General features: G+C 46.9%; 1 protein-coding gene across 4 annotated transcripts in view; it reads right to left on the bottom strand.

Moving 5' to 3' along the window:
* The window catches only part of LYN (LYN proto-oncogene, Src family tyrosine kinase), a 106326-nt gene continuing 79008 nt past the window's right edge, over window positions 612–27929 (bottom strand). For all 4 annotated transcript variants that reach the window (XM_018058501.1, XM_018058499.1, XM_018058500.1 and 1 more), the window contains exons 10-13: window positions 26090–26166; window positions 7311–7464; window positions 5332–5463; window positions 612–2136 (exon numbers count right to left, since the gene is read on the bottom strand). In XM_018058501.1, coding sequence (XP_017913990.1) covers window positions 1934–2136; window positions 5332–5463; window positions 7311–7464; window positions 26090–26166 — 566 coding nt within the window. In that variant the 3' untranslated portion in view covers window positions 612–1933. The remainder of the gene's footprint in view (window positions 2137–5331; window positions 5464–7310; window positions 7465–26089; window positions 26167–27929) is intronic.

Raw genomic sequence — 27929 nt, forward strand, 5'->3', positions numbered from 1 at the left:
GTATGTAAAAAAATGCAGCGTGGTGAGTCACGTCACCAGCTCTGCAGACATTAGATGGTGACAACAGTTCACCTTTGTGAAGGTGGCTCTTGTGAGTTGAGAATTTCAGAATACTTTACAATGGACCTTTAAAAAACATTATATGGGAAAGGAAGTTAAAAGTTAGGGGAAAGCAGAATATTTCGTCCTTTTCTCCAGGCACCCAACACCTAGGCAACACATACAAAGTGAAACTGTAATGGCGCTTGGTAGATAAGCCCGGTTTCCCTGCTGGCTCAGTGGTGAAGAATCCGCCTGCCAGTGCAGGAGACACAGGAGACGTGGGCTTGATCTCTGGGTGGGGAAGATCCCCTGCAGGAGGAGACGGCAACCCAGTCCAGTATTCCTGCCTGGAGAATCCCATGGACAGAGGAGCCTGGTGGGCTGCAGTCCATGGGGTCGCACAGAGTCAGATAGGACTGAGCTACTGAGCACACACACATATACTTTACTAAGCCTATTTGAAAACAAATCCTGTTGGGCCCCCCGACAGGGATGATGGGTGTCCAGGCCACCAACTCCTCAGTTCTCCAATCTGAAAACACTCAAAGGATGGAGGCAGAACTTGTACACATTTTTCAAACGATGTAATCAATGGAATCACCTCCCAACCCCCACTCCCCCACCAACTGGTACCCATTTTTATATTGACAGTTGGAAATGTTAAACATCAGTGAAAAACTTGAGATGTTACCGACCCAGGTGTATTAAAATAAGATCAAAAATAGAAATATTAGGTATATACACAAACAGCATAGGTGAAATGTGATATGACATAGCCTTTTCCATTCAAGCTACAGTAGAAAAATTTAACAAACAAAACCTCTATCTAATTGCTCCAGTGATTCAGAAAAGCCTCCTCACTCATTTAGTTTCCAGCATAGCCTCATATAAATAGACTCACACAGACCACACAAAATTTAGAAAAGATTGCTGAATCACAAAAATAGCCCCTGAACACAGCATTTTTACTTCCTAGAGTACAACTAAAATGAATACTTGATCAATAAAATAATGTTCAGAATCATTTGAAGCAGTAAAGAAAGCTCTGATGTTTTGTAAGGCCCTAGAAGTTCCGCAGAGATTAGAATCATCTTGTTTGTCCAAACTACAAGGTCCAAAGAAGTCTGGATAGAGGAAATTGTGGAATTGAAAAGCTGGACTGTTAAAAAACATTCCTTCTATTGGGAGAGCAGTTCCTGAAGCTCCCTTCCAGGGGAGCTGGGCAAACCTGGGTGGCTGGGGAATCCGCGTGGCTTAACACAGTGGCCCTGCCTGCTTGCTGATGACCCTTTCAAGGAAAGAGATTCCTCTGCCCAGCTGGGGTTCTGAGTGATCTCCACGGAAGGAAGTGCTGACCCGTCCAGATTTCAGGGGGTGGGAGGTCACAGAAATCTGGGAAGGACATGGAAGCATCTGACTTCACCTGCAAAATCTAACAGGTTGGATTAGTACATTTTTTTTTTTTTTTAACAAATTAGCTCAAGCACAGAGAACATACAAGGAAGTGCAATGAAGACAGCTGGTTATTTCAGATGTGCTCCTGTCTGTGATCTGCTGAGACGGCCTCCAAACCTCTGAGTCACAGGCCCCCTTGTAAACAAGAGGCCCATGTGGGTGCACTTTGGTGGGATAGGTGTTTTCTTCTCAGAAACCCATGTCCGGGTGTTGGACTCGCAGAGCCAGTGTGCCTGCTGGGTGCAGGCTGGTGGACATATCGCCCTTGAGAGGAGACGCCTTTCCCGTGGAAGAAGTCCCTCCTGAGTTTTAGCCCTCTGTGAAGGAAGCAAGGACAGCCGGGGAAGCCAGCCCAGGAAATAACTAGTGACCAGGGATTGTTGTTTTTCCCTTTGGAGGGAGGCGGTGGTCCCGTGCACGGCTTGAGTCCTCGGCACTAAGGCTGCTGCTGGTACTGGCCCTCAGTGGCCGTGTAGAAGTCGTCCAGCACGCTCTGTAGGTAGTCGAACGTTGGCCTCTCCTCTGCCTTTTCCTTCCAGCACATCTTCATGATGTCATAGAGCTCATCCGGGCAGTTCTCCATGCGGGGCATCCTGTAGCCCTGAGACAGGGCGGTCATCACGTCCGCGTTAGTTCTCCCTGGAGGCGAAAAACCCACAGGTACTGTTTAGAAGCCTGACCGAGGGTCACGTGACGCAGTGGTACCCACCTCCTTCATCCCTGGTTGGAGCGAGTGTCGGAGGATGCTGTGGGCTGAACTGTGTTCCCACAGTCCCCGCTCTCCTGGAAATTCCTATACTGAAGACCTAGCCCCCAGGACCTCAGAATGGAACTGCGTTTAGACATAAGGCCTGTAAAGAGGTGACCAAGTCTTTAGGGTGGGCCTAAGCCCCATCTGACTGGTGTCTTTATAAGAAGAGGTGATTAGAACACGGGGATGCCAGAGAGAAGACAGATGGAGATGTTGTCTCAAGGGCCGAGGATGAGCCTTGGAGAAAGCAATCCCGTCAACACCTTGATCTTGGACCCCTAGCCTGAAGAACTGCGAGAAAACACATTTCTGTTGTATAAGCGATTCAGTTTGTGGTATTTTGTTATAGCAGCTCTCAAAACTGGTAGAGGGGCTAAGGACATTTCTGTAAGTGACGTAATCCTATAAAGGAGGGCAGTACAAAGAGGCTCTAGGCAGCATTCAGCTGCCAAAGTAAAAACCAGTGAACGTGATAAGCAGAAGACAGAGTGAGTTCTCTTTAACGACAAAAGGATGTTGGACCTGACAGATCTTGTGAATAAACAAGCCCAATTCTAACATTTCATCTCACTGTCTTTTGCACTATTTTTCCCCCCAGCTGCTACTAGTAATTAATAATAAAAAAAAAAAACCCATCATTTTCTCACTCATTATCTCCCAATACTTTTTCAAAATCAGCTTTTCATTGCAAGTTTACTTAAAGAAGTAAGGATCCTTAAGTGAGCTAGACCAACTGTTTCATTTCCACTCCTCAAATTGTCCTCAGGACAAGAAGAGGCAGAGCTCGGCAGGCTCCGGGGAGGGAACCAGCGTGCCTGCGTGCTATGTCACTTCAGTTGTGTCCGACTCTTTGAGACTCCATGGACTGTAGCCCACCAGGCTCCTCTGTCCATGGGATTCTCCAGAATACTGGAGTGGGTTGCCATTTTCTTCTCCACGGGATCTTCCTGACTTAGGGATCCATCCTGTGTCTCTTAAACATCTCCTGCACTGGCAGATGAGTTATTTACAACTAGCTCCACCTGGGAAGCCCAGGGCACCCACTATTCCTGCTGGGCTCTGCAGGATTGCTGACTGTGGAGGATGGCTTTTACTCTAATCACTTGTCTCAGGTTAGCTCAGACACTGAACTGTCTGTTTTTGACACTGAGAAGAGCTTTAAGGGGAAAAAAAAAGGTCATTTTAATAGTATTTTTCTCCATCATTAAATGGGATAATAAAACATGCTAATTCAGCCATTTTAGGAGGCTTCCCTGGTGGCTCAGTGGTAAAGAATCCGCCTGCAATATAGGAGACCTGGGTTTGATGCCTTGGTTTGGAAGATCCCCTGGTGAAGGGGATGGCAACCCACTCCGGTATTTTTGCCTGGAGTACCCATGGACAGAGGAGCCTGGCGGGCTACCGTCCATGGGGTCGCAAAGAGTTGGACACAACTGAATGAATAAACAACAACAACAGGGGCTGGAGGTGGGTAGGTGGGTCGGGGAGTTAGGGTCTAATGGGTACAGTATCAATTTGGGAAGATGAAGACGTTCTGGAAATGAATGATGGTGGTAAGTCCAGCAGGTGAGGGCAAGGTGGCCAGGATTCCGTAGGAGCCAGTGATGCGGCTCTGGGCCAGAATCTCCTTCTCTGAGCCCCAGAGCCTCGTCCACACATCACTGTGGAGCATGCAATACCTACCACACAACACTTGTGAGGTTGTATGTTTATTGATCAGGTGTCATATATAGGCAAAGTATATAATCTTTCTTTATAGGTTGTAGGTTATAGATAGATATCTGGGCTGATTCAGAAATACTGTCCCCATTTTGCGGTGATTTTATTCATTAACTTCGGTGTCTAGAGCAGAGCAGCCATCAGAATATGAAATCTGGCACCGGAGGGTTTCACGGGACCGTCAGCCCACTGTGGAGGCCCCACCCAAAGGCTTCCCCTTCCCGCCAGCCCTCCAGGCCCAACAGCAGCAAAGATGACTAGGAGCCTAGAGGCCACATCACTGCTCTGCCCCAAAGTCTCCCGTCTCTTGCAAAGTCAGAGGTGAAGCCCCTGGACAGCCTCTGAGGCTCACATCCGCTCCACGTCATCCCCACACCTCCTGCCCCTGCTCGGGACCGGTGCTCTGGCTGTTTCCCCCATGGGACACCCAGCCCTGGACAGCCCCTGGGGCTCTCTGTCAAGGCACTGAGTCCCTGCTGCTACTGGATCGCTTTTAGAACCTGCAACCCACCCCCCCCACCCCAATCCCTAAACCATCACACCCTCCCCCAGCAGCATACTTCCCATCCTACATACGGTCCTTATTATCAGTGATTATTATAAATGATTGTAATCAATACTCAACTATTAGCTCTCAAGGGAGGAGCTGGGACTGCTCCATCCAGCACCTTGGGAATGCTTAGCACCCTCAGATTTTTGAATGAGGGAATGATTTAAACATTAAAGGTTTACTTTTAAACTGGCCATATCCATTGATTTTGTGAAAAGCCCAACATTAACAAGAAAGAGAAGGCTTTGGGGAAAAGTCCCTCTGCTTCCATGTTCTGGAAAAGGGAGGGCTGGCAGAATCTGGCTGGGAAGATGTTAGGCATCTGGAAATACTGAATGACGTCCCCACAGCCAGTAAGTTGAGGATGTGAAGAATCATTTGTTTGCAGACAGAGGTGGTTGTCTCTTGAAGTGGCAGAGACTCCAAAGTACATTATACAAATCTCTGTTTCAGAACTGACCAAGCAAGAATCACACAGCATCATTTCTATGTCCGTTTCCTCCACCATCCGGTGCGAGGCTTGGGAGGAGCCCCGTGTCTAGTCCTCCAACCATGTTGCTTCAGCAATATCTGTGACCGCGCCAGGCACATTCAAGGCTGTTAGTGGTGGAATTCATTAGTGGAGCGAAAGATATGCACTCAGACACGAAGGCGGAGAAGTGTCTAAGCATATTTTACAATACCTTCCACTAAAGACAAAGTTCTCACACCCTTGTCTTTCCTCTGGATATTTGTTCATCTTTTTTATGTCTCATACCACCCGGCTTTTTTCTCATATATATCCCGCAAATGGAAATAGGTAAGTAAGCAGTACCTGGGTAGGGAATTTTCCCATAGGTGACAATTTCGTACAGGAGAATCCCAAAGGACCACACATCAGACTTGATGGTGAAACATCCGAAGTTGATTGCCTCTGGAGCTGTCCACTTAATGGGGAACTTAGCACCTAGGGGAGAAGACACAGGGGCTTTACTTGGGTCTCTGAGCTGAAACGAAAAAGTCACAGGCGTGTGACTCTCACACTTTCCTTCTTTGAGGGGGAAAGTTTTGATGATTTGTTTTGAATGGGTAACACATGCATATCCCAGGTGGCTCAGTGATAAAGAACCCGAATGTCAATGCAGGAGACCCAGGTTCAATCCCTGGGTCGAAAAGATCCCCTGGAGAAGGAAACGGCAACCCACTCCAATATTCTTGCCTGGGAAACCCCATGGATAAGAGGAGCCTAGCAGGCTACAGTCCATGGGATCACAAAGAATCAGACATGACTGAAGCTGCTGAGCACACAAACACACAGAGGCCTGTCAAATTCTACAAAACCAATAAAATAAACTGATCTCCTGGGTCTGAATCCTGGCTCTCCCACTTACTATATGGCTTCAGAAGCTTCTGAGCCTCTCCTTTCTCCTCATATACAAGGAGGAAACAATACACTACTTATCATATAGGGTTACTGTGAGATAGATGAGGTAACGTATGAAAGGCACTTAACAGCAGCTGCCTCACTGCACAGCTCACTACCTGCTGCTGTCGACTGCTGGTGCTGTTGTGCAGCTGCCCAGTTGTGCCTGGCTATCTGCGACCCCACAGACCGCAGCACACCAGGTTTCCCTGTCCTTCACTGCCTCCCAGAGTTTGCTCAAACTCCTGTCCATTGAATAGGTGATGCTACCTCACCATCTCCTCCTTTGTCACTCCCTTCTCCTCCTGCCCTCAATCTTTCTCAGCATTAAGGTCTTTTCCTTTTACCTACTTCTTCTCAAACTGTTTTCCCTGACCTGCCATTCTGCTGAAGGTGATTAAGGCCAAAGATACATTATAGTCCACGACAGAGTTACCGAAACTTGAGGCAGGAGAACCACCTTAAGCGTGACAAATGCAAGAGATGTTTCGCAAATCAAAACAATATTTTCAGTCTGTTTGTCACAGCTATGAATTCTGTGGGCACCTTCCAGAAATAACACACATGTCATTAAATTAATCCTTAACAAGTCTTAGGAATGTCGAGGAAGTGCTTGACTCTTTCAGTAGAGAAAGCACTGCAAAAAACCCCCAAACACTACCCACTGAACTTTCAGGAATGAGACTGTCGGAGTCCTCAGATCACAAACAACAGAGAACAGTCTCCAGCAGGAGAGGCCAGTGCAGCGCCAGGCGGGCCGGCCTCGGAGCGGCAGGCCAGGGACTCGGGGTTTCCACGTATAATATGGAACGTGGGGATACAAAGGAGCGTGTTTTTGCAGTGTTACATTTACTTCTGTGTGTGTGTGATAATTCTCATGTTTTAATTTGTATTGGGTTGGCTAGAAGGTTCATTCGGGTTTTTCCACAAGATGCAATGGAGAAACCTGAACGAAATTTTTGGGCAACCCAACAGTTAAAAGGCCAGAATACAGCCTTGAATTGTATAGTATAGAATTATCGTTACAAATATTTTTTCTACAGTGAAGCAAAGTGTACCTCATTGGGTGAAAAGCTCTGACATGTAATATGAACAAAGAATTATGATTCTGCCAAGCCTCTTCTTGTTTTGCCTTGCTTAATTGAAATACAAATGACAGCATTTTTAAATTTTACAAAAGTATCGTACAGAGACAATCGAAAGAGTAATTTTTTAAAAAGAAAACAATTAAGATATACCACAAACTGCAACTATGGTACATTTTGAATATTGTACCAAATGAATCCTTTTTTTTTTTTTGATGCCTATTGTAATTGCTTTGTTAAAAATAGGCAAAAACAAAACAAAAGTAAACAATAACCAAACACCTAAAGATGGCTCTGGGAACGTACCTTCTCTGGCTGTGTACTCGTTATCTTCAATCACTCGAGCAAGACCAAAGTCTGCGATTTTGCACATGAGAGACTCGGAGACTAACACATTAGCGGCTCGTAGGTCCCGGTGGATGTAGTTTTTCCTCTCGATGTACGCCATTCCCTCGGCGATCTGGAAACAAAACAAGGCTTTCCTTTAGACGTTCTTCTTAGGCCCAGACAGGAAAATCAGAAAGCTTCTGAGTTCCTGTATGATATTCTGAAGGTTCAAGTTTTTCAAACAGAGGGTAAATTACAATCGCCCCCTTGAGTCCTCTCTAAAATAACTGCTCCTCCAAATCTCCAATGATGACAATCAGTCTCAACATGATTATTTAAGTTGTCTCAACCTTTCTGAATGTGTGGAGGCCCTTTTGAAGACTCTGTAGATACAAGGACGTCATTGTCCCAGCTGTTCAGAAGCGAAAACAGAGCTGGGGGAGTGATGCACTAACAGACCCAAGAGCAGGCTGGACCTGTCACCACACACTCATGCAAGAAAAGTCGATTCTAGATTCCATTAGCCAGAGTAGTCTGATTTCTTCCTGCTGTTGCAAAATAGAGAAACAGAGCTGGATTTACTGGTGTCCCTGTCACCACATCCCTGCTGTCCAGGTAGTTGACTGCCCACAGGACTCAGGCTTCAAGCTCTCTCTGCACAATCCCTCCAGGATGAGCAAAAGAGTCACCCAGACACAAAGCTGATGGATGGCAGGAGAGAAGCAATGAGCCAAAGATAAAACAGGGGAGGTGAAACTGCTATGCAGCACTTACTGGAAAATCGGGTTAAGGAATTAAAACAGGGTTATTTAGGAAAACACTAGCAAATTATTAAGATAAGAATCAGAAAGTAAGAAAGGAAGGGAGGAAGGGAGAGATGGAAAGAAAGAGAGAGGGATGAGTGAAGGAAGGGAGGGCGGGAGGAAGGGATGGACCAAGGAGCTGTGTCTGGTGAGCAGTTAGAGGGAAAACTAATTAGGATTACTTCACACAGGAATGAGTGTATTCTCCAGATTCTACCTTGAATTCCAGGCAGCTCAGGGTGGCGGACTTGACTCCTTCCTAACTCCATCCTCAACAGCATCCTCCTTATCACTCATCAAAGGCCAGTTCAGCCAGGTGCTGCAGCTCAGCAAAGGCTTAGCTCCTTATTTCATGCGATGCTTCTCCCGACTCCAATGACTACAGACTGGGACTATAGACTCCAAAGACTGGACTGGGAACCAGGAAGAGCCGAGGTTTGCTGTGATTCCAACGCAAGCTGGACACTGCATCAGGGACCCTCGCCAGACACGTCTCCAGGACGTGACCCACCACTCCGAGGAGTCCAGGGACACAGGCTGAATATCTAACCGGGGGCACCAAGGACTCACATCTCTCTCATTCTCGGTGACGGATCTGAATGCTCAGCTCATGAAAAGCATCCTGGGAACTTGTTGGTAAGGCTCTTCTTACACACTCACTGAGTTCTGCATTTACACAAACCTGAATGCATTTTTAAAAAACATGATTCTCTGAAATAACAACAGACTTGCAGCAAGTCTAGCTTATTCTGGCTTTCTTTTTCATCTCAGGGTTTGTTAAGAAGCTCATATTGCAAATAATAATAATGGCGCTCACTGAGACGAAGATTCGAAGTGGAATAAACAATGGATATGAGAGCATAACAAAAGCTTTTGGATAGGACTTGTTCTGAGGTCACAAAAGACTACAATTCTCTTTTTATATAAAATGTACCATTTCCCTGGTCTGTATGCATTGGTCTTTCTGGGTTTCTTTCTTTTTTTTAAACCTTAATCTTTTTTTTTTTTTTTTTTGGTTGTTGTATTTACTTTGACTAAAGTAAAACCAGCTCTATTTCTCTATTTCGCAACACCAGGAAGAAATCAGAGACCACTCTGGCTAATGGAATCCAGGATTAACTTTCCTTGCGTGAATATGTTCTGCCTCCTCTGGGCCACTTAGTCTAGCAGCTGTCAGCACGGAAGAAAGAGCTGTTGCATAAATACATCACCCCCAGGCTCAGCCATTTGCGGGGACCCGAGGAGGGAGGGGCAGTGCTCCCCTCCCACTTTCTTTTTAATTAAATTATAGTTTATTTACAATGTTCCAGTCACAATGTACCTCAAAGTGACTCAGTTATACCTGTATATTAGATTGGCCAAAAAGTTCTTTCCAGTTTTCATAAGAGCTTATGGAAAAATTGAATGAACTTTTTGGCCAACCCAATACATGTGTATTCTTTTTCAGATTCTTACCATTATAGGTTATTACAAGATATTGAATATAGTTTCCTGCACTCTACAGCAAGTCCTTGGTGTTTATCTATTTTATATATAGTAGCATGGATCCGGGGCTTCCCAGGTGGCTCAGTGGGTACAAAATCTGCCTGCAATGCAGGAAATGGGGAGACGCAGGTTTGATCCCTGGGTTGGGAAGATCCCCTGGAGGAGGGCATGGCAACCCACTCCAGTATTCTTGCCTGGAGAATCCCATGAACATGGTGGGCTATAGTCCCTAGGGTCGTGAAGAGCCAGACATGACTGAAGTGACTTAATATGCACGCACGTATGCACACAGCGTGTATCTGTTAATCCCACCAGCTTGGGAAGGGTGAATTGCGAAGGAGTTAGGTGGAGTTGCTCAGGTCTGATGAGGACAGAATCTGATTCAGGAAGATTCCTCTGCACCCAGAGGTATTTTACATAGATGATGATAATAATAATAAGGTGGCTGATTGACAGGTAGATAGATATATAGAGAGATGGTAATAACCATCACTTCTCCCAGCACTAAAGGAGTGCTTTTTATGCACAGACTCTGGTTTACCTTCATTAAAGCTACTTCACATTTCATCTGAAAAACAAATCTATCAGGAGTTTTATTTCCATTATACACATGTGAATGAGACTTAAAGAGGCACAGGAACCTCCTGAAAGTCACAGAGGGAGGGAGAGAGCCAGGACTGACACCCAGGAGGGCCGACCTCCAGGTCACATCCCAGAATGTCCCATCAGCAAGAAAGCTCACAATTAGATGCTTCTGGAACTCAAATTTTTCATCAAGAGGAAACTATTTCGCTGAGAAGAGGAAATAATGCTTTTGATGTTTCTTCTTAGAATTCATTGTTGATAAGCCCAAATTTCACAGCTCCGAAACGCTATCACAAACCCTCCCCATGTAACGCTCAGGAAGGACATACAAGCTTGGACATGCATGGGCTGTCTTTGTCTGGAGCAGTGCTTCTCAACCTTTTTTCATTATCACCCTCTAAGGAGAAAAATTGGAGGGCAAGAGGAGAATGGAATGACAGAGGATAAGATGGTTGGATGGCATCACTGACTCAATGGACATAAGTCTGAGCAAACTCTGGGAGATAGTGGAGGACAGAGGAGCCTGGCATGCTGCAGTCCATGGGGTTGCAAGGAGTTGAACATGATTTAGTGACTGAACAACAACAACAACAACAAAAATAAATACTAAGAAATAGGATTTCGTCAGTAGGTCTGAGCTGTGGAGGGCCACAGAAACATCTAAACTTTCCTCATCCCCCATGAATGAATTCTGACTCCCGTGGGGGCAATCTTGCCCCATTTTGAATTCTTGGTCTAGAAGCTAAATTAAGCAAAGAAGGTATAAAGCCCATTTTTCCCTATGACTCAAAAGTGGCAAATAAGATGGATGATGATATATTCTTGGCTTGGATGAGGTTAACACTCTGTCAGAATGAAAATAACAAGGCTAAAATTAAGCAGGAAAATATTCTTTCATTCAAGTAGCCCTATATATTGTGAAAAAAGCAATAACTATCTTTCCTTTCAGAAAATTTGACAAGGCTGAAAGGAAATTATTTTCCTAGAGCCATGCCACAGGTTAGCGCAATGGTTTGGAAGTGACTTTAATTTCCCTTCTGCTCATTTAATGGTTAAATTCAGTTTTAACCCTTATGACCATATTTCTTAACTCTGGCTGGCTGTGTCCCTGGGCATCTTACGGTAACCCAGGTCTCACCCTAAACACCCTAAACCTGCACCCCTAAGAGTGAGGCCTCCCTGGCTGGCTGTGATGTGCAGTCCAGGCGAAGAACTGCCTTGGCCCTTGTCACTTTCTGGGAGCTTGACTCCGATCCTGATTTATTCAGTAAGAACCTGGGTTTTAATAAGCTCTTTGTCTGTACACTGAACTTGCAGAAGCACTGCATTAGATCCAGTGCTTTTCAACTTCAGCTGTCTTAGGATCTGAAGTTCTACACAGACTGGCATGAAACCCCAGTCTCAGCCTCATGAATGGACGGACGATTGTCCTCCTAAGGCTAGGGAAAGGAGGTCCCACCACAACTCAACTGAGGAGAAATAAGGAGCAAGATGAGCATAGCTGGCAGGAAAGAGCCCAGGCGGGGAGGCTAGGGTGCCAAACGGGGGCTGATGGCCCAGGTGGTGGGCAGTGCAGAACGTGTGTCCTGAGCTTCTGTTTCTTTTGTAACTTAGGGAGAACACCAGGCTCACAGCTCAGAGGCAGGGAAACTGGAACCCTTCTTGCACATCAAGGTTCTGGGGTCAGGCCGTTATTGACAGGGCTTAGAAAATTGATTTAACCTCTCAGCTTTAAATAGTCGGAGGGGATTCTCTACCTCTTGAGCCACGCCGGCATCATGCCAGCATCAGGCTCAGTGATGCGCAAACATGAGAAAATCTTGCCTTTCTGAACCACCTGCCAACACTAAAGAAGAACTAAAAATGTCTCTTTCTCCATGCACTAATTTCCAACTCGGTACTAGAGTGTCTGTGTGTGAAGCAAGTGGAAATTTGAAGTAAAAACCTCCCCTATGACCTAAAATGAGAATATTCATACAAGGAGACAAGGTTGGTGATGTGTCTGGACTCTTGGTTTAAAGCTACCTTGATTGACAGTCACATGGGCTGGCCATTTCCTGAGGTCAAACAGCGTGGCAGGCGTACATGTCTAGTTCCTCTTTTTCTACCGTCAGTGGAAATATATGGTGACATTTTCTCTCTTTAATGTTTCTGTGTGCAAGTGTGTGTGTGTGTGTGTGTGTGTGTGTGTGTGTGTGTGTGTGCACGTGCGTGTACAGTATCCCAAGAAGACAGGGAGGAACCACTTAGAAGTGAACTGCTGGGACCCCCACCTGAGCAGTAACCCAGCAGCTTCTGGCAACATTTCCCAGGCATCTGGTACCCAGCAAAAGTTCTAGGCACTGAGAAGACATTAAAAATGGTGCTTCCTGAGTTAGAGGTCAATCTCATCTTGCATGCACCCATGCTCAGTCACTTCAGTCATGTCCAGCTCTTTGAGAACCCATGGACTGTAGCCCATCAGGTTCCTCTGTCCATGGGATTCTCCAGGCAAGACTACTGCAGCAGGTAGCCATTTCCCTCTTGAGGGGATCTTCCCAATCTGGGGCTCGAACCTGGGTCTCCTGCATTGCAGGCAGAGACCTGCAATGGCTCTGTACCACTGAGCCATTAGGAAAGCCCCAATCTCACCTTGGTGCTAAATAAGCAGACCCCAGCCTCTGGCTGTTCTCCAGGGAGGCTTTTCAACATGCTGTGAGAAGGAAAAGTGTGACCGTTGGGCGACTGCCAATCAGCTTCCCAGACAGGACCAGAGAGGACGCTCTGACCCCAAATACTGGGAAGCTGCTGTTCTGAGAAACGGGCGAGTAACAGGTTATCTTCTCAATGAGTGATTTGTAAAATTTTAATGAGCAGAGCCCACACGAAACAGAGCGGATGGAATAAAGGAACCTAAATGACGGACTTGATGTGATTTCTCGAGCAAAGCTAAAATCTGCCCCAGGAAATTCCAGCCCGAAAGAAAACTGGAACTGAAAACCCAGCCTGTCTTCGAATCGGCCAGTTGGAAAACATTTGTCACTTAGATGAGCAGTGAGAGAGAAAGAGCAAGAAGTCTGCCAGAAAGCAGGAGAGACTGAACTTTGGTTTTCTTGTGGCATGTCGTGGCACCTGTCCCATGAGGCCTTACTCTCTAGATACATATTTTCTTCCTACACTTGGGAAAAATGGAATTCAAATAATTAATCACTTGCAAAAACCCTAGGGAGATTACAAAATAATAATAGTGTTAATATTAATAAGCTGGAACGGAGCCAAAGGGTAAAAGCCTCTCAAGCCTCTCTGAAGGGTTCTCTCCATCACCCTGGGGTTAATCCTAAATGGATCTGAAAAGACCATTTCATGACAAAAGAAAAATAAAATGCAGAGAAAACCGTCTTCAAAAAGAAAGTTTAAGTAAGAACGCATTTCCTTGGTCCTCCAAACGGCCCAGCATTTGCTTTGTGGCAGGTGATACTTCCCACAGACGTACTTTTCTATCAATATTCACTGAGCCTCCATACTGGATCCCTGCACTCTTTAGTCCATAATTTGGATGAAGGAAGCGATGGCTTAGAGAGCTCATTCCTTGCTATGCTGGAGCATCACATTTCTTAGAAATTATGTTTTAGCTTTATTGGGTTATTAAAATATTCTTTTTTCCTCTTTTTCCAGCAAAACTTCTAAGAAACACTGGAAACTATGGCTTTGATGCTGATGGTGATGATGATGGAGGCAATGAGGAGGATGGTGGGGACAGTGACGGCGATGATGATAATAGTGACGGTGATGATGACAGCTACCAGTATTGGCTGCTTACTCCGCCCAGGCACCTTGCCAGGCATTTATAATCCCTAAAATAAGGCTGTAAAGCCGCCAAGATTCCTAGTAAAGATGAGAAAGCGGAGTCTTGGAGAAGTTAAGATTTTTTCCTACACAGACTTGGATTTGAATCCAAAGCTGGCTGGTCCTACCCCCTCTGCCCTTAATTATGTATCTGTACTAGCTTTTTCCTTTTAAAAGGGCTACAAACAGTAGAATGCTTGCAAGTTGACATCAGGGGAAAGGGGAGAAAGGAGAAATAATAACTAGATCATTTAACAAGTGGCCACATTAAAGTGTGCAGTCTGTAATATCTTCATAGCTGAAAGATGAGGGCAGAGTTTGACACATACAAACTCAGGGCTGGTGAGGTTCTCTGACAGATCAAAATTTAATTGGTTCAGGGACTTCCCTGGTGATCCAGTGGTTAAGAATGCGTTTCCCAATGCAGGAGATAGGGTTTGATCCCTGGTTGGGGAACTAATATCACACATGCTATGGGGCAACTAGACAGCCCGTGCATTGTAACTAGAGAATTCTTCATGCCTCAGTGAAGACCCAGGTAAACCAAATTAAAAAAAAAAATCAATCCAAAAGCATGCAAGGACCCACAAAGCCTCAGGAAGACACAATTTCCACACAGACAACATCACAAAATAATCATACTTAAAGCAGTAAGTTTCCATCAAAGAGATTTACCTTCATTAGCAGAAAAGAAAGAACCATTTGTCAACTAATTCTCATAGACCTTCTCCTGCAAATACTTATTGGACCAGCTCACATCCATTAGGATGGTTGTTATAAACACAGTCAAACAACAACAACAAAAAGAAAATAAACAGTGTTGAGGAAGTGGAGAAATTAGCTATTGCTGATGGGAATGTAGAATCGCACAGCCACTGTGGAAACCAGAATGAATGTTCCTCAAAAAATTCAACATAGGATTACTGCACAATCCATCAATTCTACTACTGGGTATAAAGCACAAAGAACCAAAAGTAAATAGTTAATATTTGCACAATCTTGGACAGATGCACCCCCAATCATAGGAGCATTATTCACAATAGCCAAAAGGTAGAAACAACTCAAGTGTCCGTCAGTGGACGAAATTAAAAAAAAAAAAAATTTGCAGTCTATACAAACAATGGAGTATGATTCAGCCATAAGAAGGAATAGAATTCTAACACAGACTACCACATGGATAAACCCTGAGGACAGTAAGCTAAGAGAAGTAAATAAGCCATAAATCATTAAGCAGGGCAAATAGTGAACGATTCCACTCACGCACGGTACTTAGAGGATCAAATGCACAGAAAGGCGAATAATGGCTGCCGAGGGCCGGTGGGAGGGAGGAGCGGAATTAACGTTTCATGGGTGCACAGTGTCAGTTCTGCAAGATGAAAAGGGTTCTGGAGATAGATGGCAGTGATGTCCACATAGCAGTGGGAATGCCACTGCCAACCGGATGCCACTGAACTGTGCGTTTAATAATGGATGAAATGGTAGACTTTACGTTATGTGTATTTTATCACAGTTGAACCATAAAATGGGGAGCTTCCAGCTGCAGGAAAGCAGGAACAGAAGGTGGAGAGCCTGCTGCATGCAGCAGAGAGGCTGTGCAGTGCATTCTGCGGCTTGTGGTGGCACCCTCGCCAGGGACGCCCATGCACACCTGCGGACACCAAGTCAAACTGGGCAGTGGTCAGGGCTCCTCCCATACCACTTCCTCCCCAGGCCACTCCTCAATCTAACCTCAAATAGACCCGGCCGTGATGTGAATACACAAGCAGGATCAGCAGGAAGTAGACCAGTGACGCCTCAGAAGATAGTCAGCCGGCTGTGACTATGGGTCAGAGACTCACAAGGAGTCATCTTGGGTTTTATACAAAACAGGGGCAAGTTTCTTCTCAAAATCTCAACTTTTCCACTCTATGAAATGCAATAAGAATAGCATCACCTGAGAGCGTCCAGATGAGACTGAAAAGGAGAATGCAAGACCACTCAGTGCAAGATGGAGATGAATGATTCCTAACATTAATACATCCTACTCTATAGCACATGGATCTCTGCTCAGTGCTACGTGGCAGCCTGGATGGGAGGGGAGTTTGGGGGAGAATGGATACACATATATGTATGGCTGAGTCCCTCTGCTGTCCACCTGAAACTATCACAATATTGTTAGTTGGCTATACTCCAGTATAAAATTAAAAGTTTAAATGGTTAAAAAAAAAAAGATGAAATGGGATCATAGCAAATAATAGTGATTTCCTTTTTTTTAAATCAATTTTTTTTTTACTTTGGGAAAATGGGCACCCACAGGTGCCCAAGTGCAGCCTCGCGCACACTGCCTTCCCTGCTGAGTGGCTGCCACAGCCCTTGGGAGAATCTGGAGCTGGACTCCATGTCCACTGATGGGCTCCCTGGTATCAGCTGCCTGAGGCTGAAAAGGGATGACCTGTTGAGGATCACCTCCTCCCAGTCAGGTCAGGGACTCCCCACTCTGTACCCCCAGGAGAGGGCAGTGAATAACCGACACTAAGATCAGAAATCTCCTTCGCTTACTGTCCTCTCTTCTGCATCAGTTTCACTGCTGCTACTGTTATCAAGACGACATACTCTGACCTGCAGCTAATGAACCATGCTTATCACCTTGGAAGGAGAAGAAGGAAGCAAAACATTCTCAACTTATCCCAAGGATGGAGGAATGAGAGAAAAGCCACTGATTCTTCTGCCCAAGCTTTTGCAGGAGAGAAGAGGTGTGATGGCTGGATCAGTGTTGCCTCTTAGGAGGAATGTGGCCTGACAGGGTTTGCCCCACACACCTCCAGCAGAGGACAAGTCGCGGGATGCAAACGTGCAAACCTGCTCAATGAAAACTAAAACTGTCAACGACTCGAAAACATTCCTACTCTGATCTTATTATGTGGCAACTGGGGCATAATGAAACAGGTGCAGTAAGTAAAGAAAGGTTTTGTTACTTGTATTAATGGAAAAGTGGAGATTCCCCAAACATAAACCAAAGAATGGTAAGGAAATCACGATACAGTTACAGGAATAGAATATTATACTTTAATAGGTACATACATGTTGATGGAGAATTAAAACTAAAAAAGGCTTAGTTTACATTTATTTATCTGGCTGTGTTGGGTCTTCGCTGCATCATGTGGGATCTAGTTTCCTGATCAAAGATCAAACCCGGACCCCCTGCATTGGGAGCATGGGGCCTAGCCACCGAACCACGAGGGAAGTCCCTGGAGAGTTTTTAATTAAATGAAAAACTGAAATATTCAGTTCAATACATATAACACAGCACATATGGTACAAAGCTGATATGCACTGAAAAGAATAGTTAGAAAGGATGGATAATGATGAACTAATAACAACAACAAGAAAAATGGTTAAAAGCTTAAAGAAAGAATTCCCAGAAAAATAAACTGCAAACAAAGAATAAAATAGGAAAAGATGCATGATTTCATCTATACTAAATAAACACAACTGGCAATAAAGAAACAGTGCGTGCCTGCTGAGTTGCTTCAGTCATGTCTGACTCTCTTGCAACCCCCTGGACTGTTGCCTGACAGGGTCCTCTCTGTCCACAGAATTCTCTAGGCAAGAATAATGGAGTGTGTAGCCATAGCCTCCTCCAGGGGATCTTCCCAATCCAGGGATCAAACCCAGGTGTCCTATATTGGTAGGCAGATTCTTTACCGTCTGAGCCATCAGGGAAGCATCCTGCATTTAGGGTGGGCCCTAAATCAAAACTGAGGCCAGGAGAAGGGGGAGTTAGATGGTGAGATGGTTGGATGGCATCACTGACTCAATGGACATGAATCTGAGCAAACTCCAGGAGACAGTGAAGGATAGGGAGGCCTGGAATGCTGCAGTCTATGGGGTTGCAAACAGCCGGACATGCCTTAGCAACTGAACAACAACTAAACCGATGAGCAGTGTTGTTTTAAGAGAAGATACATGGAGAGACACACAGAGAGGAGAAGGCCTGTGAAAAAAAAGTGATGCTGCCTCAAGCCAGGGAATTCTAGGAACCACCAGGAGGCAGAAGAGGCAGGAGAATCCTCCACTAGAACCTCTGGAGTGAGCGCAGCCCTGCTGATACACTGAGGTAGGACGTCTGGCTTCCGGAATTGTGAGAGGATAAAAATTCCTGATGGTTTAGCTATCCAGTTGGTGGTAACTGGTTATGTCAGTCCTAGGGAAGTACACAGTGCTCTCAATGAGATCACTCAGGAGGTGAATCTGGAGAAAGAGGAGGTCCAAGAACTGACTTCAGGGACCTTCCAGTGTTTAAATGCTGGGAGCCGAGGAGGAAACGGCCATTGAAGTGGGAGGAAACCCAGAGAGCAGTGTCCCAGAAGTCAAGCGAAGAGGAATGTCTGGGAAGAGAGAGAGAGATCAAGCACGCCGCTCTGAGTCTGAGGAGTGCCCTTGGACTTGCGTTGTGGGGTCACCGAGGAAGACTTGTCCAGAGCTGCTTGCTCAAGAGCTGGTGGGCTCAAGAGAGAGCCGGAGGGGAAGAATTGTGAAGAGAGAATATGGTCCCTCAAGGACCTTTGTCATGACGGGGTGGAGTGAATCGGAGGTAGAGACAGCTGGAGAGGGGTGTGGAGGAGAAGGGGCGCTGTATCATAGTTCCTATGGGAATGGCACAGAAATAAAGGGAAAACGGCAGGGCAGAATTTCTAGGGCAATACCTTGAAAGGAGGGCTTCCCAGGTGGCTTGGTGGTAAAGAATCAGCCTGCAATGCCAGAGATGTGGGTTCGATTCCTGCGTTGGAAAAACCCTTTGGAGAAGGAAATGGCTACCCACTCCAGTATTCTTGCCTGGAGAATTCCAGGGACAGAGGAACCTGGCAGACTACAGTCCATGGGGTCACAGAGTCAGACATGACTGAAGTGACTAAACACGCACGTACATCTTGAAAGGAAGAGGGGTCAGGACTTGGTGCCCAGTGCAGGCGGCCTCAGTCAGGAAGGAGTGAGTGTGCTGGCTTCTCCTCAGGGAGTGACAGCAAGTGACCCAAGAGAACGGGAGGGGAGGGGTTTAGGTCTGGGGACACGTGTGTGTGAGTGGGGTCCCTAGGCAGCTCGACTCTCGTCTAGAAGCAGAAGAGCCAGCGCCTGCCGTCAGCAGTGGTCACGGCTGGTGTGCGCACATGGAACAGGCGAAGGGCTGGGCTTGATGCAAGCGTCGGTGATAAAGGCGGGGGCAGGTGGTGCACAGAAGCCAGGTCAGGAGAGAAAAGAAACATGGGGGGCGTGCAGAGGAGGAAACATGGAGGCCTGGAGCAGGAGCCAGGCAGATGGGGGGTGCGGGACGAAGGGCAGGAATGGGGGCCTGCAGGCAGAGCCTCTGGTCGTAACCATGGTGGGGCTCTGGCAGGTGAGAACAGGGTCCTGGAGGAGAGGACGTCAAGAAACAGAAGGACTGAGCGTGAGGGTCTACATGCCTGGGTGGCCACCAACAGTGGCTGGGGCTCCGGGGGATGGAGGGGGTGCCTGGGTGAGTGTTGCGCCGAGAGGCAGTGCCCAGGGATCCCGGGATGGACGGTGGGCTGGCAGATCTCAAAGCGGGGGGTCCAGAGAGGGGCAGATGGAAGGTGTGGAAACGATGAAGATCAGCTAAAACACAGGGCTGTCAACCTGAGTATAATATGATGGTTACCAACCAATGTGCAGGTGGTTCTCCAGCTCAGAGCAGCTCAGATAGTGATGTCATAGACACGACTGTGTGTGTGTATGTCTGTGTGTGTGTGTGTGTGTAACAGGTAACAAGGGCTGGAAACCCCGGTTGCTAAGAAAAGCCTGCCAGCCCCTTCACCCCTTGAATTCCAGCCTCAAAGGAATCTGAATGGCACTAGAGAGGAAAAACTCGTCCATTTAAAAGTGTTTTCCCGATTAAAAGCATCTGCCACTGGCTGCTATGTGCAACATTTCACTTAGAGTTTCTCATCCCCCTGGCGTTCTTTACTCCACAGAGTAGAGACAAGGCAGCTCTTTGTCTTTTCAGAAAGGCCCGGCTACTTCTGTTCTACTTCCTTTTCATTTTCTCTCACTGTGATTCTGACCAATAACGTAAGCTTGGTACAGGGAAGTCAGCACGGTCGGAGGGAGGGGAGAAAGAAATGTACCAGGAACATGTTTCATGGGTAAATCCACATGAAGAGTGGCCCAGAAAACACCAGAAACACAGGCTCTTCTAATTACTCATTCAGAGCCATGCAAAGCAGGCTCTGTTGTTTTAAACTGAACATGGGCAGCCCCTGAGTGGGTCAGTGCAGTCATTCGACAAATATTTACTGAGTACCTATTGCATGCAAGGCACTGTGCTAAGTGTCTGGGACACAGACATAATCCAAAACTGCTTAAATATTCACACTGCAGTAGGTGCACTGAAAGAAACAGAAAAGAGAGAGTGGGTGGTCTCCAAGAGTGGGCTTGGGAGAGACACTGAGACAGGAGGCTAGTGGGCTCCAAACCTGAAGAAGGCTGGGGCCGTGTGCCCTCAGGCCATCAGGAATTTTTTGGCTTCCCTGGTGGCTCAGATGGTAAAGAATCTGCCTGCAGTGCAGGAGACCTGGGTTTGATCCTTGGGTCGGGAAGATCCCCAGAAGGAAATAGCAACCCACTCCAGTATTCTTGCTCAAGGATAAGCCCACTGCCACCAGGGTAGGGGGCCGGGCAGGACCCATGGGCCCACCATCTGGGGCTACATCCTCGGGCAGGGCTCTGTGGGGGCCGGAGGCTGGGGAATGGGTCTTGGTGCATGGAGGGGGCAAGGCTGCAGGGTGGCACCCGTGGCAGGGCACCATGTGGCCTTGGGCATCACCTCTCTGCTCTGGTGGCCCTGTGGTCACAGAGTTGTCCTTCTGGCCCTTGAGCAGGACCCCAGGCTGAAAGTGAAGCTGGAGAAAGTGCCTCCAGCTCCACCTTGACCTCAGAATGAATGCCAAGGACAACAAATTCCTCTTAAATTGGGGATGGAGTGACTTTTGGCGACTCAGTTTTAAGCCTTCTATTGGATTATATGAAGCCAGGGAGTGAGGTAACACAAGTGTCTTAAAGCAGGTATTCCAGGGGTGGGGAAGGAAGGACTCATCTGTGAAAGGCTACAAAAGCATCTAAAGGTTTTGGGTAAAGGTTATTCATGTAAAGGTCACTTGAAGTCATTTTCTTCCATTATTTTTTCCTGCATAGAAAAAGTCAATATGAACCTGCTTTTAAAAACAATGACCAAACGATTCCATTCAAGAAATACCAGGTATCAGTTGTTTGGAGAGCATGACTGAGAGAGGCCAGGAGGGGAGCGGGGTGGGCACAGGGAGGAGGAGCAGTCAGGTCCAGGGAGGCGGCTCCAGAGGCAAAGGAAGGGATTCCAGGAATCAGGGACAGAGGAGGAGACCCCGAAACAGGGAAGGGGACGAGGCCCCAGCTTAGCTTCCACTGGAATCATCACTGGAAACCATCCAGCTGTTACCGGGGGACTTCCTTGTTGCTGGTGGCATCCGTCCAGATGATTTTGTGGAACTGACTATCTCTGCAGACTGGTGGTTCCAACTCAGAGTTATTACAAGGGATGCCCTGTCTATACCCCATTTTATTGATCAGTAGATACTTCAGTGAGGACAGACTCAGACACTCTAATGTCAAAGACTTTTGTATTAAACAGGCTGAGAATTACATGATAGTAGACTGAGGTATCTGACCTGCCCTGTTCCTCAATTTCCAACTTAAATGTGTCCTACCCTTTAACACGAGAAGGCAAAATGTATCTTGAGCATAATCACTATGTGGCACAAAGACCTGCATCTTGGCAATAGAGATTCTTTGGGGGAAAGAAAAAAAACACTAAAGATATTATTAATTCTGAAAATCAGAATCTATAAAAGGGGAAAATACACATCAGCAAAATGTCAGGTGCAAGTGACCACTGGGCAACTCTGATCATGAAACTATGGTGGGGTGCAGAGGAAAGGACCAGTTATCGAGAGTCAGAGGAGCCACAATGGGGCCCAGCAATTCTACCACTAGCTGTGACCTTGGAGTCCACCCTCCATGTGTAACATGTATCAAAGTGAAAGTGAAGTCGCTCAGTCGGGTCCAACTCTTTGTGACCCCATGGACGGTAACCTACCAGGCTCCGCAGTCCATGGGATTTTCCAGGCAAGAATACTGGAGTGGGCTGCCATTTCCTTCTCTGGGGGATCTTCCCAACCCAGGGATTGAACCCGGGTCTCCTGCATTGCAGACAGACGCTCTACCGTCTGAGCCACTAAACAACAATATAAATGCTTTCAAGGTTGTTGGGCTTAAGTTAATGATGGAGGTAGAACAGTTTATCATCCAGAAAGAGTTAAAGGAATGTTACTTGCTGCCATGATTATAACAGCAACTTTGATTTTCCCATTCTTACTGCAGTTTTGTTGTTGTTCAGTCGCTAAGCACTGTCTGACTTTTTGTGACCCCGTGGACTGCAGCATGCCACAACTTTGTTATGGTGAAGGGGCTTGTGTAACTCAATGAAGCTATGAGCTATGCTGTTCAGGGCCACCCAAGACGGATGGTTCATAGTGAAGAGTTCTGACAAAACATGGTCCACTGGAGGAGGAAATGGCAACCCACTCCAATACTCCTGCCTGGAAAATGCCATGGACAGTATTGCAGCTTTACTCACACATAACTGTGTGTTCTTTGACTTTTGGTACTTTTTATACCCCCCAAAGCTCAAGAAATGCCTTGATTCCCCTGAATTACAAGATGATTTATCTGACCTCTGTATTGCAACTGTGGAGTCCCCACTTCCTTTCCTTCTCTGTTTGAGGAGTCTACAAGCCCATTTCCATCTCTGCTGAAGGAAATTCCCACAGATTTCACCCACTCCTCTTTCCAAGTTCATTTTTTTCTCTTAAATGAGGCAAGGGCTGGAAAGCAGTTGGACAAAATCTCTCTGCTTTGAAAGTATCAAACTTCCTTTGCAAAGGGGTCATTTTTCTACTTCAGCACAAGATGGTTTTAATACAAGAAAAGCACTGGATATGGCTGACTAAGTTGGGATTTCTTAATCTCCACTAAGTGGAGAGGAAGACGGGTAGCTGGAGAGGTGGGTTGGTCGATGACACCGGGGTTCCGAGGAACCTTTCAGAACTCATCCTGAGACAGGAAGTGATGAAATCAGCTCTCACAACTCACTTCCTATCTTGATGTGCCCTGAGGGAGCTTGCGGAGGGGACAGGAGCATGGGGAAGTAGCTGGTGGGGAGAGGGAAGAATTGCTGAGAGGAGAGTCTGGGAAAAGTCCCAGCACTGCCCCTCACATGCCCCACCCCCACCCCCGTTTCCTTATTCTTTTGGGGCTGGGAATCAGTCAACTGGTTGATTTCTGCTCTCAGTCTCCCATTGCAAAAACTACTGAATTTAACCATAGCCTCTTGTGAACACTCAGTTTCCCAGATCTCTGATGCTACTGACAGTGCAAACAGAAGAAAGAAAGTGTAAAAGTATTTTATAGGTTACTGATTGTTGAGTTCAAATACCACTCAGATTCACAATTCTTCCGCTTTGCCCATTTGCCACTTTCAACAGTCTAGTGGAGGTAAGGGTTGAGAAGACTGGATTACTAGGACACTGGCTGTCCCGAGTCACCCTACTGATTATTGGTGTTTAGTCACTGAGTCATGCCCGACTTTTTGCCACCCTGTCAGGCTCCTCTGTCCATGGGATTTCCCAGGCAAGAATACTGGAATGGGTTGCCATTTCCTTCTCCACGTGTCACCTTGGGGCAGCTTTATGAATATTTACTCTTCTCAAGTTATTCACTATGGGAAAGTGACAATGTTCATTACTGGCACACGATGGAGGGGAAAAGTAGAAACAATTCAGAGATGACTTTATTTGTACAGAGATGGTTTCAGAAAAGCCCGTGAAGACGGAGGAGTGTGGGGAACGCCAGTCATAAATAAAGGGAACTGACTATCACAGAGGGATGGGGTGGTCAGCATGGTCGACAGCGATCGGATGCATGCGGTGTAGGATTTCAAACCGAAACTGAGGCATACATGCCCCACCCTCACTGCCAAGGTGCAGGTCCCTCCAGTGTTACAATAAGAAAAGCCATGAGCAGACGAAATGGATGACAATTAATAACAGACAACAGGAGATCTCAGTAGCTCTCCCTAGAGGGGAGGGCTGGGGGAGAGTTGAGGCGAGGTTTACCTGTGAACAAAGATGGTCTCAAGGAGAATTGAGTGTCTGTGGAGGGTCCTTACAAGCACCTTGAGCTTTGTGCTGACCTCGCCTGCTAGGGGCTCCCTGGTGCTGCCGACCCTCCACAGACACTCAATTCTCCTGCTCTTAAGCTAGACGTGGTTCTCAGCAGTCACTGCTGGGAGAGCCAGCCTGAGACGGATGAAGAAGAGCATCATCCTGTGAGCTGGATGCAGGACGCTGGCTTGGACGGTGACCACGGGTGGGCACCTCGATTGCTCCCTGGCCCCTCCTGGAACCCACAATCTGAAAGTTAAAGATTAGAGAAGGAGGCCTTGACTTGAACCTTAAGAACTATGTCAAGATAAGGTTTTATAAGATAAGCTATACAAAACCAGATACAAAGATAAGTGTGACAAGATAAGTCCTACCCAGACATAGCACACAACCCGACGTGCTAATTTCCACCCTACAGAATGGCAGGCAAGAATGACCCTGAGAACCTGGACAGGGATGACCATCCAGGCCTCCAGGCCATGTGCCCTTCTCCTCCACAGCCCCCTTCCCCTTCTGAGAAGCAGGTGCACAAGCTCTTACGACACCCCTCAATGTCCCCATCCAACGGGGACTCCCACGTCACCAGCCTTGGCAGGGCTCCCCAGCCTCGTATAACGGTGCCGAGAGTGACACAGGCTCCTGAGCCTCTGCCTTCTCAGTCTCCTGACTCCTGTCCATGCGGGGTGCAGAGCTGAGCCCAAGTCATCTCTCCTCTCACTGCCCAGCAGTGGTTTTCAAAGCGTGGGTCTGGGGACTCCCCAGGAGATCCAGTGGTTAAGACTGTGCCTTTCAATGCAGGGGGTGCAGGTTCAATCCCTGGTAGGGGAGCTAAGACCCCACATGCCTCTCGGCCAAAAGACCAAAACATAAAACAAGCAATGTTGTAACGAAGTCAATCAAGACAAAAAATGATCCACATCAAAAAATCTTAAAAACAAACAAACGAACAAAAACTGTTGGCCCAGAGCCTGGGGTCCCACAGAGCCACACAGGGGCAGCTTAGAGAGTTTGAGAAGAGGGTTCAAAAGTCAGGTTGCCTCCTCAGACCCCACAATTTTGCTTCTTTCCACACTAGATATTGGAGTTGCAGATGCCATTTGAATTGCCTACTGCAATAAGGAACCTGTAAAGAGCCCCAGCTGTGCAGACAAGGTGAGGACTAAGCAGGGCGACTTCCTCACTCGCCTTTACTGCAGGAAGGGGGACAGTCGCCCCCAGGGTCTCTTCAGTGTGCCCCCTCTGGCTCTGAAGCACCCAGTTCACGCCAGCTCATTTGACTCTACCCTCAACACCTCTCCTTGCCACCTAGGCAGCCCGAGGCTAGTACTAGAAGTGTTACAGATGAACATTTCTCAGAATCCTAAAGACACATCCAACAAGAAGGAGTGAAAGTGGGTTAGAGAGGGAAGGAAAACAGTTCTTCTGTTTCCCAGAACACTGAGGCATCAGAACTTAGTAACTTAAACACTACATATACATCACTGAGAAGGTGCCATGCTTATATTGCATGGAGTTCGTCTCCAGAATGCACGCAAGTGATAGCTCAGTGGTGCTGTTTCTATCTTTCATGCAGAAATGAACACAAGTATAAAGAGGTGGACTGGGTCAGACACAAGAGGATCCATGTCACCACTCAACACGTGCACACACATTCCAAGAGAAACACCCATCGCCACCTCCAAGGACCTGTCCTTCGAAGGTCTACTAGGAAACACAACCCTAATGCCTTCCCCATGAAAGTGCAGTTCCATCCCGAGTATGAAGCAGGGGGACATTTACAGTACTTTGCAGCTGCTTTTTCATACGTCACCTGAGCAGAGAAGTCAATCAACTTCGGAAGCAGCACCTTGCCCCCCTCATCGCTCTTCAGGAAATCCAGCAAACTGCCTGTTGATGAAGAAGAGCAAATCAGTGCAGTTCAAACATGCACACACACAAAGAAATCCAAACAAAATTCAAATGATCATTCCTACTGGCAGCACAGGGAGAAGGGATCAGGTGAAATGACTGCTTTACCATTCTGTGTGGTCACAGTGCCTTTTGCTGGTGTTGGTCAAACCCAGTCCCCTCCTACCTGTCCCCTCAGACTTGCTGTGAGATTTACACGAGCTCCAGGTAAGAAAGGAGCATTTGCATCTGCCACCGTGGCCCGCGTCCTACAGGGCCTCTCTGGGACAAAAACCAGCCTGTCCTCCCAGCTGCGTGCTCCATGCCCACAGCAGGCACTCATTCGTGCCCAGCACGGCTCTCAGGCACCACCCAGGTGCCCAGTGAGGATGTGATGAACCAACTGTGCTTTGGAGGAAAGTAAGATCTCACTTAAAAGGGAGCAAGTGTGCCTACCGGCATCGTCTCCAGCATCCCCGGACTTCATCTCGAAAACACGCCCTGCTCCTTCTTCTAGAACTTGTAGCACCAACTTGAGGGTGACTTTGGGCAAGTTCTGTACCTCGTCTGAGTCCCTGTCAAGTGGGCAGTTCCCAGGAACTCTACCACAGTCCACGGGAGGAGGGGTTTAAAGCATGTGCCAGGGTGATGGCAGGTAGTAAGCGCTCAATGGATCCGTAACACAGACCGGCAGTGCTCAGCCTAGACTGCAAGGAAGATGAGCGCGTTTCTCAGGGAAGACACCAAGCGCCATCTCGCATATAGTAACTGCTCAATACCAGGTGGGCACTGCTACCATTTACATTTATGGTTAAGAAACTAATAATCAATCCCACAAGTATCTGTGAACTCTTGCCTAAGCGTCTGATCCTGAGCCTGGCTCCTGAACGGCAGCAACCTGATAGGTAATAGGGCTTTTCCAAACTGTGTTTATCTTTTTATCTTCGTTCTCTCGGCTGTGCTGTGCGGGCTGCTCTCTAGCTGCGGTACGGGCTTCTCACTGCAGTGGCTTCTCGTGAAGCGTGGGCTCTGGGCGCGTGGGCTTCAGCAGCTGTGGCTCCTGGGCTCCAGAGCACAGGCTCAGTGTCTGTGGCACATGGGCGGAGTTGCTCCGTGGAATGTGGGCCCTTTCAGGATCAGGGATCGCACCCGTGTCTCCTGCACTGGCAGGAGAATTCTTTACCACTGAACCACCAGGGAAGCCCTGATAGAGCTTAAAAAAATATTCTTTTTTAGAAGGACTCCGGGGGATATTAATATTCTGAAATATTAACATATATTAAATAAGAAAATGCAATATTCATCTTTCTAACCTATTCAGTTATGGCATCACACTATAATCTCCATTCTCAGGAGGTCACTGTTAATTCTGGATGATGGCTTAGGTATCATCTTCGTTCCTTCTGAAGATTCTTTAGAAATCAGGGGCAGCTTAATTAGCATTTCTCCTGAGCTGGAGGAAGAAGGATGATGACTTAAGACCCTTGATCTGAAGGGGACAGCAGTGGGAGAAAAGATGGCTGCTTCTTCAGGGATTCTGTGATGATGCAGGAACTTGACCTTGCCAAGTTTTTCAAATATTTATGTTTTAAAGTGTCATTCCGAACATTTCGATAATGCTAAAGAGGACAAGGAACTGGTTTTCAATTTTGAGAACTCACAATTGGAACCCAAAACAATAATACTCTTATTTGAAATCTGTATTTACTTATTTGACAAGTATGTCCAGGGGGCCGTCTAGGCTTAGGGTCTCATTCTTGAGG

Source organism: Capra hircus, chromosome 14, assembly GCF_001704415.2.
Source record: "Capra hircus breed San Clemente chromosome 14, ASM170441v1, whole genome shotgun sequence".
NCBI classification, from domain to species: Eukaryota; Metazoa; Chordata; class Mammalia; order Artiodactyla; family Bovidae; genus Capra; species Capra hircus.